A 14,976-nucleotide genomic window follows, 5' to 3' on the forward strand; every position below is an offset into this window, starting at 1 on the left:
TATTCATAAGAGACAGAGAGAGAGAGAGAGAGGCAGAGGGAGAAGCAGGCTCCCCGCTGAGCAGGGAGCCCGATGTGGGACTTGATCCCAGGACCCTGGGATCATGACCTGGGCCGAAGGCAGACACTTAATGACTGAGCCCCCCAGGCGTCCCTCTCCTTCGCTTTTCTAAAGCCACATACCTCCCTTTGGAGCTTTAGAATCAAACAGACCTAGATTCACATCTCAGCTGTGCAACTCATGGATGTGCATCAGGTAATATTTTTCATCCCTAGACCTTAGATTTTCGAAACTAGAAAAGTTGAGACAATAATCATGGTCTTGGATGGTCTCATGGTCTCACAACAATTGTTGTGAGAATTAAATACAAGTAAATGTTGTGAGGAGCACACACAGCTTCTGGAGCACAGCAAGGGCCTTAGAGTGCCCCGTCCACGCAGTGCTGGTATGCCTCTCCACGCCTCTGTACGTGCCCTCTCTTTCTGGAATTCCTCTTTTGAAGACTCTTCCTAAGTGTTTTCTGCTCTGCAGAACCTTCCCTGACTCTTCCCATGACTGCCCACAGCCAACCTAAGCATTCCTTCTTCCTCTGCACCCCTGAACTTTGTCAGCACCTTTATTAAAAGTTATGGCAGTTATCTATGAATCTGCCTTTTCTACTGACCGAGATCCTTAAGGCCAAGGATTGACTTATTTCAATATGCATCCCTAGCTCTCAGAACAGGTTTATAGTTTATAGTGGGGGGGGGGGGAGGGAATGAGTGAATGAATTTGGGATCCATAGAGCATATTTTCTGAAATTTCAGTGCAGAAATGGTTCCAAGAAAGGCATATTTGAAATGGTTGCAGTTATCATGAGATCTCTCCTTACTTTTTTTCTAAACTTAATGCTGATATAAGAACCACATGTAACATTGATAAATGAATTGGGGAGGTGTGGCCTTGGCCTGAAACCATCCTTCACCTTTATTTCTCTACTTGAGACGAGATGAAACTCTCAAGCACTTTCTTCCTCTATATGTGACAGTGGTCATCTCTGAGAGGCCTTTCCTGACTGTCACAAATTTGCCAGTAAGGTTCTTTGTTAAAAGCATCATAAACTAACTCTGGCTGATTTAAGCCGATAAAACAATTCAAGCCCACAGTTCTACGATCGAGCTTAAAAACTGGGTTCCAGCCAAGATGTACACCCCCAACCATTGTGCCGAGGACCCCACTGCCGTCCTCACCTCACTGCTGCTTCTACCACCCAGCAGGCCCCAAGTGGATTCTCTCTGGTTCCTGCTTCTTAGTATCACTAGCTCCCAGCCCAGAGTTTGGGGTGACTGCATCTGTAGGTGAAGCCTGGTCATACGTCCATGCCCTTGTGACAAGGAAGGTTGGCATTTTTAGTTGAATTAGGAGCAGACACCTTGCACCCAGTGCTCCACCAGAGAACTTTCAAGCAGAAGTGTTGGTCAAGGGCAGCACCGCAGCCTTTGGTGTTTTCTTCTGTAATGGTGGGCGAGGGCGAGGGTTGGTGCACCCAACACCCGCCACATGGATGGCGCTCCCCTCCTGGAATGCCATTGGCTTACAGTTGTTGTTTGTAGCTTTTTTTAGAGAGAGAGAGTGTGCACACACACAGGAGGAGTGCAAGGGACGGTGGGAGAGGGACAAGCAGACTCTGTGCTGAGTGCGGAGCCCTGCGCGGGTCTCAATCTCACCATCCTTAGATCACAACCTGAGCTGAAACCAAGAGCCAGACGCTTAACCGACTGCACCACCCAGGCGCCCCTGTTGTTTATATCTTTAAAATGTTCTCACATACACTTACCTTATCGGTCTCTCATGAAAACTCTCTGAGGTAGGGATTCATTATTGACCCATTTGGTGAAGTGGAAACTGAGACTTTGAAAAGTTGAAATTTACCCAAGGTACATAGCTAGTAAATGACAGAACTGGGTCTTCAGCCTGAATTATTGCAAGACAGCCTCCAAAAAGACCAGAGAAAGAAGCCACTCCTGGCTTGCCCAGCAGAATTTGATCAGTTATAGACCTTTTCTCCCTTTAGTCCATCTTTCCCAGATCAATTAGAAAAATATATTTGGCTTCCATATCCCAGCTCTTTCTGGTCTTCAGGAACCCCAGGTCTTCATTCTTTCTCCTACTCAACATACCAGCTCACTCAGGCCTACCCTTGGGTTACAGAGAAACTTCTTTCTTGAGCAGCTGGGGCCTGTTGGTAATTTCTTTAAAATAGGATGCAGGGGCGCCTGGGTGGCTCCACTGGCTAAGCGACTGCCTTCAGCTCAGGTCATGATTCCAGGGTCCTGGGATAGAGTCCCACATCGGGCTCCCTGCTTGGCAGGGAACCTGCTTCTCCCTCTCCCTCTGCCTACAGCTCCCCCCGCTTGTGCACGCTCTCTCTCTCTCTCTATGTCAAATAAATAAATGAGATTTTTTTAAAAAGGATTCTAAATTAATCAGTTAATTAATTAATTAAAATAAAATAGGATTCGATTGGGGCACCTGGCTGGCTCAGTCTGTAAAGCATGTAACTCTTGATCTTGGGGTTATGAGTTCAAGCCCCATGCTGGGCCTAGAGCTTACTTAAAAATAAATAAATAAATAAATAAAACTCTTAATAAAAAAAAATTTTTTTTAAATAGGATTCACAAGACCCAACCTTTTCTCTGACTCCACGAAAGGCCTTGGAAAGGGTCCCCAGAGTTCTAAAAGCAGCTGCTCAGCTGGTCTGTGGAGCTGCTTTCTTATCCTTTCCCCTCCCTGTCACCTCATTGCATTTCTCTGTCCTTTGTTCTCTTCTCTTTGGGTTTGTGGCCCCAAACAATGTTTCTTCCACCTCCTTCCTGCCTCTTTGTCTCTGTAAATTCTCTCCTGCTCAGCAAAAAGTAGAAGCATCCTCCAGTGCTTTCTTCTCTCAGTCCCTCCTGGCGCCAGGAGCCGCTGCCTTTTGTGGTTTTTAAGAGTTTAGACTCCATGAGGCGCCTGGGTGGCTCAGTCATTGTTAAGCGTGTCTGCCTTCGGCTCAGGTCATGATCCCAGGGTCCTGGGATCGAGCCCCGCATCGGGCTCCCTGCTCCGCGGGCAGGCTGCTTCTCCCTCTCCCTCTCCCCCTGCTTGTGTTCCTGCTCTCGCTGTGTCCCTCTGTCAAATAAATAAATAAAATCTTAAAAAAAAAAAGAGTTTAGATTCCATAGGCATATTTGAATGCATGAACTCCATTTGCCACCACCCTAGAAGATCCCTCCTTTCTTGTGTGCTGGAACCTGGAACCTCACAGGTTCTGCTTCTCCCCATTTCCAGCAAAGTAATGGTGCTTCTTCCTTTCACTCTGCCAAGGACTCTTTCCAGTCTGTGTGTAGAATGCATGCATGACAACTGAATGCCAGATATTGAGGATTTGAGTCATGGCATCAGGGAGCACAAGGCTGGGCTAGCCAAACTCCTAGGATGTCATAGGCTTTAGCATCTCATGGACTTCTGGCTCTAACACTGTGTCCCCATTTTAGAAGGAGGCCCTTTAACGGTCCTCCTGAAAGAGAGGTGGCCAGAGAAGTCATCTGGACTCTAAACTGGAGAATCCCAACACTTCCTGCTCTGTCCTCTATGCTGGATGGACCAGTGCATCCAACACAGGAGTCAGTGCCTTCCTGCCACAGTTACTCCTGGCCGGTCATCTGTTCCCACTGTCACTTGTCCTTGCAGCTGAGCCATATGGAGAAGGCAAATTCCTAGCCATTAGTGCAGCACTCGAGACCTTTTACTGTAGATGACCCAGACAAACATCAGCAACTCAGATCCTCAGCAGCAAACACCTCAGTAGACGGCAGAGTCCCCAGTCAATCTTCCTCACCTGGAGGGATTTCAGAAAAAAAACATTCATCCTCAGAAGCAGCGCTGTCCCCTCTCCAGATTTCAATCATTTACATACCAGAGAGTTACTACGTCCATATGAGTCTTACACCCCCAAAATGTGACTCTTACAACCCACTGTAGCCCTCTCTGGCCTCTTCTAACACCACCAGTAGAACAAGCCATTTTCTAACAGAGTTCTGGGTTTTCTCACCCGCACCCCAGCATGCTCAGTTAATGAGATTATTTCTGGCAAAAATCCTGGTAGTCAAGTTTGACCTCCTGCTCAAGCCAGTAGAAAAGCCACAGCCAACAAAGTCAAAACCTGGAGACCCTAATTGGAAACTTCATGTGAGTCTCTTCTTATTGTCAGTGAGGGAACTTGGATCTCTTCCCTGTGACCACAGTGACCAGTCCTGTGGCCATGAAAGTAGACCTGACAGGCATATAGGTCAAGTCCTGGCTAGCAGGAATCCTTCCCAGCTTCCCAGCAGTGCAGCTTTTCATATGCAGCTTGTCATTCCCTTCTGTCCCCGGTGGTGGTTTCTCCTCAGCTTACCAGCCTCCCGTTGTACTCTGAGGGAAGGATCCTTAGGATCTGATTCCAGCCCAGAACTTTTCAAGTGTTTACTGGAACCTGCTTCCAGCCCTGGCCAAGCAGAACGAGTACGGCTTGTTACTCCCTCCAGGTTTCCTCCACCTTACAGAATCCCCATGAAAATACATCCATCCCCAAAATGCCAGATCTAGTCTCTCTTCCCTGAATCCCAATAAGCAAGTCTTCTCCCATCCCCAGGCCAAGAGCAGACCAGAGGGTAGAGGGAAAAGTGGGTAGGGCAGGCCAAACAGGGCTCAGGTGTGTATTTGGAGCCTGGCGGAGCAAAAGAAAGCATTGTCTGCCCCAGCCAGACACCTCATTTGCCCTTCTGGTCTGGAGCACTGAGGGCCAAAGTAGAGTGTTAATTAGAACTAAGACTGTCGGGACGCCTGGGTGGCTCAGTCGTTAAGCGTCTGCCTTCCGCTCAGGTCGTGATCCTGGGGTCCTGGGATCGAGCCCCTTTTCGGGCTCCCTGCTCAGCGGGAAGGAAGCCTGCTTCTCCCTCTCCCACTCCCCCTGCTTATGTTCCCTCTCTCGCTGTGTCTCTCTCTGTCAAATAAATAAATAAAATCTTTAAAAAAAAAAAAAGAACTAAGACTGTCTTCAGAGCAGCGCAGTATCTCTGGAAACTAGGGAGAGACTGGGTGAAGGAAGAATAAATGTAAGAGTCTAGATAGGCGATGATGAGGCTGACTCATGGCTGTAGAGGGATAAAGGGTAAAAAGCAGCTTTTGGAGGTCCCCTGAGAAGCTAGCCAAAGAAGTATTTCCTTTGTTCTTCTCTGGTCAGTCTTATCTCAAGGGTGGATCCTGATTGACAGTCACACTCCAGGACCATCCCCAGCCCTAGGGAATTTCACAGCCTGAGCAGTATCTGGGCCTCCTTCCCATTCCTTTCACTGAAGAAAACAGATGGCTATGAAGCGTAAAAAGGAGGCCGGCCCCAGCCCCATTCTGTAACTTCTGTTTAATACTTATCAGAGCACCATGCTGGGCTCTTTCTCTCCATCTTATAGAATCCCTACTTGATGAGAAAACTAAAGCCCAAAGACATGAAATAATCTGCTCAAAGGCAAATTAGAACTCAAGTCCTTCTGACTCAGAAGGTCTTTTCCACATTGTCACCTTTTCTTCTTCCCTTTCCTATCTTTTCCTTCTCTGAGTTTGCCTCCGTCCAACATGGTGCCATAACAGCAAACTTGGTGAAAAGCCGAGACCGAGTTTTCCCTTCCTATGGGGAAAGTTAGAGAAATAGGCCTGAGGATGCTCTGGATCCCTAAGCGCCCTTGCCGTAACGCACCGAATGTGTCAGTTACACTCTCGACAAAGAGGTTGGGGGCCTTCTCTTCTATATATGCTCCGTTTCCTACATCTGCACTCTCACATAACCCCCAAAACACACGCACATTCAACCAACTATTACTGCCTCCTATATTCTAGGCTAGAGGTGTAAAGATGAGTCAGATTTGCCTCTTGCTGTCCAACGGCCCCCAGTACAGAAACAGACAAGTAAAGAAAGAATTATGGAAAAGTTTCTCAGGTATGATGGTAGGAGACTGTCAGGGTTAATTAAGGACATAAAAGAGAAATCGGTCAGTTCTGGCCCAAGGAAGGAATTAATGCTAAATCTTGAACTTTTGGGCTGTTTATCAAATACACAAAGGGAAGAACCTCTCAAGCACAGGGGAACCCATGTAAGCAAGCACTTGAAGGCAAAAAAAAATCCAATGTGTTGGAAGCTGCAAACCATTTGCAAAATCTAGAATATAGGGCACAAGGGAGATATAGCAAGAAGCAAAGCTGAAAAGTGGGTAGAACGGAAGACGTGTCTGAATTCTTAAGGTCTCCAAAGCTGCAGTCAGAAACCCCCTTAGAGGCTTCAGCCTATGGGCAGTATGAACAAACTCAAACATGTCTCTATCAATCTTGGTCCCATCATCAAGGATCTTCATTTTGCTGCACCAAAGCCTTCTAAGACTGAAGTAGAGCATCAGGAAAGCCAATTTGGGCAGCCTGGCCCCCAATCCCTATCAGGGTCACATTCAGGCTCCCAAGTGTGACAAGAAACATGTTGGATCCTTAGAAACCATGGGAAGCTTGCCCAGAAAGAATCCATTTCCAGCCAGCTGGTCAGCTTTTTCTGTCTGAGCCAATAGAGGGCAGGAAAACTCTCCTGTCTCCTGCATGTGTCCCCTACCTCCAGGCAAGAAGTAGATAACATGCCCCTGGGTCCCCCTACCCCTTCCCGACCATTCGTTCACTGCCTCCATTCTATTGCTCTTATTCCTAGAAAACTAACCCTTTTGTCACCCTTCACCCCATCACTGGTCAACTTCCACGGTGCTCCCCTAAATATATTGAGGGCTCATAGTCTTCCTCTTCGCTCCTTCTCTTCAAAATATCTTGGACTACTTACACTCAGCTTTACAATTCTCTGAGCTTCTCGACTCTTACCAACCCTCATCTCCTTTCAACTTTCGCTCTCCACTTAATAATCATACCCTGTCCTCCTCACTACCCGGGACCTCTGAAATCTTCCTGTGCCGGTAGCTGTGGTAGACACTGGGGTAGAAACATAAATACACTGGCCCCACCCTTGAGATTCTTAATGGGAAGCGTAGGAGAATGAGATAATGACGTAGAGACAGAGGTATGTATCAGGTAGTGTTTTCACAAAGCGGGAAATGGACAGTTTGGAAGGGAAGGCACCACTAATAGTGGAAGTGCTTGATTAGGGCATTTAGGGCAAGAGTGTGATGGGATGAGGGGCAAGAAAGGCATTCTAGACAGAGGGAACAGCCTGTGCAGAGGTCTAGAGCTACAAAATAATATGGCTTGTAGGTATAATTGCAAAATGGTGGAACATGAAGCTGGAGAGGTAGGCAAGGATCAGGTCAGGGAGGGCCACATTTTGGACTTTACAAAATAATGGCCACTGCTTATCCACCACTTGAGGATTCTTTAAGTCTTTGAATTCTCACAACAACTCTGCAGTAGGTGGTATTATTTCCATGTTATATGTGAAGCATCACCCCTTCTCCTTTGGATATCTCCATTTAACTGTTTAGTGCCACTGCTTCTCACCCCTTTCCCCCACCCCCTACCATTTGGCCACACCACAGTATTTCATGTTTGCCTTCCTTGTATTTTTGTACCTTTGCTCACGTTGTTCCAACAGCCTGGAATGCCTTCCCTTTGATACACTGCCTGAAAAGACTCTATTCATCCTGTAAGACCCATCCAGTTCCCCTCCTATGTGAAGTCCCCCAGAAGCTAGGTTTAAAAAGAGTGAGTCCCTTCCTCCTGTGTGAGAAAATGCTGCCTCTCCTATAATCCCTTTAGCAAATTGTATTCCTAAGATCTTCTCAAGAGCAGAGCCACATAGGAGACGAATAAATGTTTATGAACATAGAAATTAGAAATAATTTGGTTTGAAATGACACCTTTACTGCCAGTTCTCAAACAACTTTTTTCTTCTCTTTTGTAGCCAAACGAGTGAACGAGGTGATCGTGGGGAGTGACCAGCTCATGGAGATCTGAGTTCTGAGCAAGTCAGACTCCTTTCTCTTGGCCCTCAGAACTACAGATGTTGGCTGGCCCACCTGTTTGACTCTGTATTTATTTCCCAATAAAGAAGGGCTCCCATGGGGCGCCTGGCTGGCTCAGTCAGTAGAGCATGAGGCTCTTGATCTCGGGGTTGTGAGTTTGAGCCTCACGTTGGGTGTAAAATTTATTTAAATAAACTTTAAAAAGGACGGGGGGGGGGCATTCCCAAAGGTATGCTGGAGACTTGTGGAGTAGTCCCAAGTGCCGGGTTTGAGTCACGTGGTAAAAACCATCTAGAGCCAGTGTGTAGAACAGGATAAGACGCAGTGGCCTGGCTCTTGTGTACTATGGTTATCAGGCAGGGGCGGCAGGGTAACGCTCTGAGGACTGCTTTCTGACTGGTTGGCCCAGCCTAGCCCATAAAAGCATCTTCCACCTGAAAGGACCCGGAAGTACTTCAGTTCCTGACCCTAATCAGGCTTTCTAGACCCATAGGCCCAGCTGCTGGCAGTGCCACCTCGTACATGAGGCTCCTTCTCCAGCTGCCAATTTGGGCAGCCTGGCCCCCAATCCTTAGTCCAGGACTTAATACTCTACTCTGTTCCACAGATTCCCAGCCCCTGCCACCTCCCCACCTCCAGCCTCACCTGCCATTCACTCCCTACTTCCCAGTCACTAGTCACGTTTTCCATGTCAACTGTTGACTTTTGGAGACTTAAAACAGGCAGGAGGCAGCCCTGGCCTAGGCATCAAGCCTAACTCCACTGGTCTTAGCAGAGGCAAGAGCAATAAAAGAAAGCCGTGGGGCACCTAGGGGGCTCAGTCAGTTAGGCGGCTGACTTCAGCTCAGGTCATGATCCCAGGGTCCTGAGATCGAGCCCCGCATCGGGCGCCCTGCTCAGCGGGAGGCCTGCTTCTCCCTCTGCCTGCCGCTCTTCCTGCTTGTGCACATGCACGCTCTCTCTCATCAAATAGGTAAATAAAATCTTTTTTAAAATAAATAAAAATAAAAGAAAGCTGTGATCTATGAAGACAGACAGACTCCTTCTCACCTCCCCTCAGTGAGGAGTCTATGGTCTATTCAACCTGGTAAGTAAAAGCCAGGAACCTTTATCATGATTTCAGTCTTTCTGACTCTTCTCCAGCTGCACTCCTTTATATCCTAATTATACTGCCTCTCCTGCTTCAGATAATTAAGAAGTAAGACTTCCATACTCATAGCCCTTCTGGAATCCTGTCCGCCTTCCCTTTACCACCCCCACTCCCAAACACACGCATCCTGGGCTCTTGCCTCCCCCTGAACTCCTTTACAACCTGCAGGTGTTTGGTGGAAGATAAAAGTGGTTCCTGGGGTGAAATTTTACCTCCTAGAATTATCAAAGTAAAGGTTTCCCTTGATGTGCTCACTGTGGGTGGCAGTAATTATAAAGAATGATTTGAAATACTGGTTTCCACGTTGCTTCAAAAATCCGAAGTCTCTAAAGTTCATTGGTGTAATCTTGCTTGAATCTTAGTCCTGGTCTCATTGAACTTGTGAGAGACTGGATGAGCATTCCTACCCGGGGGGATCTCCACCTCCACCAGCCTTCTTGGGAGCCTCGAGCTCCACATTCCTACCACTGGTGGGGACAAGGTTCCTGAACGCTTGTCCTCATCAGACAGGAGCCAAAATGGCCCAGCAGAAGTGGTTGAAAGAGATAGGACTGCGGGGGAGGGGGAGCGGGAGTAAAGAGCTGCGTAGTGCCCCCCGGGGAGGGGGGGGGTCCCCTATTGAAATGAAATGAAATCTGTGGAGCCCAGATGACACTGGCTGGAAGGAGACCTGCCCTCCGGAATGTTGCTTGGCTTTAGCCCAGTCGCCGCCTCTCCTCTGTCCCTGTGTTTCCACATCTGCAAAATGGGAAAGTTGCACTGGACAACTTCTAAAGGCTCTTCCTATTCTCAAATTCTGTCCCTTCTCTCAGAGCTTTCTGACCCTTGGGATCTAGGTGGCCCAAGAGGCCAGAAGGCTGCTCCTTGTGAACAGAAAGGGGATGAAGCTGGATAGGTTTGGAAGGAGGTAGGTAGGGGATGAGAAGGGATTGAATAAACTGTCCCAGAGCCTTCCCGTACCCCTTCCTGATCTTCCCCACGGAGCCTTTGTGGAATCCCTGACTGCAGGATAGAGGAAAGACCTCTCCTCCACCTTCCCTTGCACAAGCCCATGAGCAGCCCTGCTCCAAGAAAAGGAGGGAGCTGGAGAAAACAGGACAAGGTAAGGGTTTCCCTGGGGAAGGCCTCACTTAAGTTTAAGTCCCAGCTGGGAACAACCCCAGCCCAGGACACTGATGCTATTGTCTCCAAAAACACCGGGATTGACTGGGTGCCCAAGATGCTTTCATTTCTCTTCTCTTTGCTCTATTTGCCAGAAGGCAGGGACCATTTTTGTTTCCTTTTGGCAGCAGCTACAGAGAGTTTGAAAGTATCTAAAAGATAGCAACTGAATTTCCACTGGCCAGCCACCTCTCCACGGGGCAGAAGCCAGAAGAGCCAGGCAGGTAAAGGGGTCGCCTGCCCCGCCTCTCCCAGGGATGCTCCGTGAGGGAAGTGGAGGTGAGGAGGAAGGGGGCTTTCAGTACCAATCAGGGAGGACTCTGGGGAGGTGTTGGGCAACAACACCTGGAGTTCTGGGAGCTTGCCAGGTCAGACAAAATTTGATATCTACTACTCCAGGAACCCCTCCCCCAGTAACACCTCACCCTCACCTGCTGGCAGCAGCTCCTGAGCCAGTAAGGGGACTGACTGCCAAGACTGCCCTCCAAGCTTTTTCCCAAGGCCAGAGGCTAAACTTCTTCCCAGTCCTTCACCACATTACTCTTCCTATCCTGCTCCCATCCATGGAGGTGGCGGGGAGGGGGTTCGTGGGGAATTGTCTTTAGCTGGAGCCCCAGGAGCAATCTAGGGGCCTGCAGAGCCTAGTTTATAAGCTGTTTCTATTTCCAGAGAACCACAGAAAGCACACTTTCTTTATCCACAGCCCTCCCTACCCCTAAGGAGGTACATAAGCCAGGCCTTTGTATGCTGTTTTCTAAATAGTTAAATGTGTCTGAGGAAGAGGGAGTGGGTGTGGGAAGGACCACCCAGACACCAGGTCTAGAAAACTTAGCTCTGATGGAGCTCACAGGGAAGGAAAGAGGCTGGGCAGGAGCACACATTCTACTTGAAGCCAGGATGACTTGTCCTCGACCTGAGCCATCTGCCGCCACCCAGAAGGACTGCATCAGGGGCTTTTCTGCTATAGATAAATGGGGGAGATTCGGCTTTGATTCTCAGCCTCTCTTCTTACTCCACCTTCAAGGTAAAAGGCCATTTTCTGATCTCTGGTTGCAGCCTCTGACACTAGAGACTTGACAGGTGCTATTGGCCTAAAGCTGCCTATAGGGAAGGGGGTATATAGTCCCAGGCTTGGCCATTAAACATAATGGATGGCAGGGGGAGGGGGGGGGTTGGTGGTGCCAGGGCTCCTTGCTTCCCTCTTCCACATCTCGGGGTTACTGACTCTGCCGGGCCCAGATAACTAAAGCCGGCCCAAAGCATGAGTGAGAAGCCTGGGGGAATGCCAAGGAAAGAAGGCCTGCCCTAGTTCCTCCCACATGGACCCTACCCTGAAGCCAGACTGGTCACTTTCCAACACTCTGTGTGTGTGTGTGTGTGTGTGTGTGTGTGTGTGTGTGTGTGTGTGTGTGTGTTTTACCTCACTTTTCCTGGCACTGTTCCTCAGCCACATATATTATCTCATTTAATCCTTATGTCAATGTCAGAGATCATATGACTTGCCCAAGCTCTCATAAGCAGACCTTGAACCAATGTCTTCTTTTCGATTTGGTAATCCTCCCACCTCTCCCATCCAATCCCTCTAACTTAAACCTCCCTGAGTGTTCCACCTCACAGTAGTTTCCGCTGTGGTCTTTGTGCTCTCCCTTAGGCTGTGAACTTAGGAAAAGCAGGTACCCTGGGACACCTGGGGGGCTCAGTCGTTAAGCGTCTGCCTTCGGCTCAGGTCATGATCCCGGGGTCCTGGGATCGAGTCCCACATTGGGCTCCTTGCTCAGTGAGGAGCTTGCTTCTCCCTCTCCCTCTACTGCTCCCCCTGCTTGTGCTCTCTCTCTCTCTCTCTGACAAATAAATATATAAAAATCTTTAAAAAAAAAAAAAGCAGGTACCCTGCAAATCCAGAGCTTAGCAAAGGGGTGGACACATAACAGACCTTAAGGGATTTTTGTCTCAATCAGTAGTTAGACTTACTCCTTGGTGATAATGAATTAATTAGATTGCTTTTCTTTTTTGTTATTCTTTGGAGAACTTCTCTGGTTTGAGCCCAAAACACATTCCCAGATCCAGTGGAAGTGACACTGGACCAGGCTGTTCCATAGTGAAGCAGGCTACTTAGAGAAGAGGCGCTTCTGCCTCCCTTCCTGTTCCCTGGGGTCTGTGGCTTTAGCTCGCCCTGGCTGAGCTCAGCTGCACTCAAGAAATCACTTCATTGGGGAAAAGAAAGGTCATCTTGGAGCTTGGAGCAGCCAGAGGGCACTAGGCCCTGGGTTGGAATGGTTAGAACTACAGACTAGTTTCTCCCACACTGGGTCTTTGGACTTTGGCAAGAAGTTTTCCCAGCAGGCAAGCCCTACCCTGGAAGCATCCACAGAAATGCTGGGCTTCAGCACAGTTGTTAGCAATGGTGGGCCTGTGGTAGAAGCAGAGTCCCAAGGCCCAGATGATTACAACAAATCTTTCTCCATGGACTTGGGCTTGCAGAGTCTGGTTAGAGGGAAGGAGGTCTCAAGAGCTACTTACAGCAAAGTCTGTCTGCTTGGGTACCCAGCCATACTCAGCTGTAGCCCCAAGAGCAATCCAGGGGCCCACACAGCTAGTTTAGAGGCTATTTCTATACCCAGAGAATTGCTGAGGGTACACTTTTTTTTTTTTTTTTTGAAAATTTATTTCTTTGACAGCAGGAGAGACAGCAAGAGAGAGCACAAGCAGGGGGAGGAACAGAGGGAGAGGGAGAAGCAGGCTCCCCGCTGAGCAGGGAGCCCAATGCGGGGCTCGATCCCCGGACCCCGGGATCATGGCCTGAACTGAAGGCAGCCAACTGACTGATTGAGCCACCCAGGCGCCCCTGAGGATACACTTTCTTGGATCCTCCTATTCCAGCATCTTCCCCAGATGCCGAGGATCCACTTTCTTTATCCACAACAGGATAACATGGAAGAAGAAAGTGCTAAGCACACATGCTGCTTTTAACGTGTAGTTACTACTTGGCCAAAAGCATCCTGCATGGATTACTTCCTCCATAGGCATTTTGCTGGATGGATGGACCAAGAGATGTGGCAAACCTGTTAGGTGAAGTTCATCCCCTCAGCCTAAAATTTCCCTTTCCACAGGACGGAGGCTCTGGAAATAATGTTAATTGACACGTTTTCAGAAAGCAATTTGACAACGTGTAGCAAGAGCCATAAAAATCTTCATACTTTTTGACCCAACACCCTCACTTCTGGGAATCTGTCCTAAGGACATTGTCCAAATGATTGATACAAACACTATGTAGTAACATGAAATGTTAATGATGTAATGATAAACAAGTCTGGAGGAACTGACCAAGAAATTGGCCAGAGATAGTAGTAGTTGTATTAGAGTAATGAGTTTATTGGAGATTCTGTTTCTCTTTCCCAAACCTCGCATGTTAGAATATTGACTTTGCCCTCCTCTGACACTCAGGGTTAATCATTCAGAAACCTGGCAGAAACAGCTCAGGTCTGTTGATGAAAATTTTTTTTCTTTTTTAAAGTTTTTTAAGATTTTATTTAGTTATTTGACAGAGAGAGACACAGCGAGAGCGGGAACACAAGCAGGGGGAGTGGGAGAGGGAGAAGCAGGCTTCCCGCGGAGCAGGGAGCCCGATGCGGGGCTCGATCCCAGGACCCTGGGACCATGACCTGAGCCAAAGGCAGACGCTTAACAACTGAGCCACCCAGGCGCCCCAGTTGATGAAAATTTAATAAAGGAACTAGTCTCTGTTTCCAGTCCTTTCCACCTTGGTTTCTGCAACTCTCAGTGACTCACTCAACCATTACTGAGCACCTACTTATTGTCTAGTGAGGGAGGCACAGTCTCAAGTACCTAAGTTGTGTCATAAATGCAATAATAGTATGTTACAAGGAGCACAATGAAAGAAGCAACTGTCAGGAGGGAGGTGTGAATCAAGGCAGTCTTCAAAGAGGGGTGATTGGCTCATGTTCAGTTTTGAAGGTTGTCTTCCAAGACAACAGGGCCACAACACGTACTAAGGCAGAAACGCCTGGAATGCCATGGTGCCTTTAGGAAATTACATCTAACTCTGCAGGGCTGGAAGGAACATTGAGTGGATGTGAAGGAATTATGGGAGAGAAGGCTTTAGTTAGATCATGCGGGGCTCCGTGCTCCAAATGGGCTTTGTGTTTTGGAGCTATCATCAGATTTGCATTTTAGAGAGATGACTCTGGCCTCGGTGGAGAGTGGACTGAAAGGGACAAGAATGGAGGCAGAAAAGAGTGAAGTCAGTCTTTGGGTCTTGGCTGGGTCGGCCAGCAGATACCCTTTCTCAGCATTGGCGTCTCCTGGCTTATGCTTGGCCAGCGCCGTGCCTCCCCGGGATCGCCCTCCCTGCTCCTCCCCGAGGGCCCCGCGGGCGGCCGGGGAAGCGAGGCGTGGGGTGGCCCTGCCTGGGTGGTCTCCTGCCCCGCCCCCACCCGCGGCGCCGTCGCCTAGCAGCGGATCCGGCCGCGCGGCTCCGGGTAATTTGCGGACCTCTCAGCCAATGGGAGGGCGTCGTCCCGGCCCGCTCCCTTTTTCTGGAGCTAAGGACGCCTCCTCCTCACTGCGTTCTCCACCTCTAGCAGCGTGGGGCGTCGCGGGCCGGTAGCTCTGCCTGCACGCGGGGCCGACTGCGGTACCCCA

The 14,976-nt window shown here is 48.8% G+C and overlaps 1 protein-coding gene across 2 annotated transcripts in view; it reads left to right on the forward strand.

The window, feature by feature from the left end:
* The window catches only part of EIF2B3 (eukaryotic translation initiation factor 2B subunit gamma), a 127,619-nt gene extending 119,495 nt beyond the window's left edge, over positions 1 to 8,124 (forward strand). For both annotated transcript variants that reach the window (XM_028123486.2, XM_028123487.2), the window contains exon 12: positions 7,943 to 8,124. In XM_028123486.2, coding sequence (XP_027979287.1) covers positions 7,943 to 7,995 — 53 coding nt within the window. In that variant the 3' untranslated portion in view covers positions 7,996 to 8,124. The remainder of the gene's footprint in view (positions 1 to 7,942) is intronic.
* The last annotated feature ends 6,852 nt before the right edge of the window (positions 8,125 to 14,976 follow it).

Source organism: Eumetopias jubatus, unplaced genomic scaffold (assembly GCF_037043125.1).
Source record: "Eumetopias jubatus isolate StellerSeaLion01/CBP00866 unplaced genomic scaffold, mEumJub1_p1.0 scaffold_4, whole genome shotgun sequence".
Taxonomy (NCBI): Eukaryota; Metazoa; Chordata; class Mammalia; order Carnivora; family Otariidae; genus Eumetopias; species Eumetopias jubatus.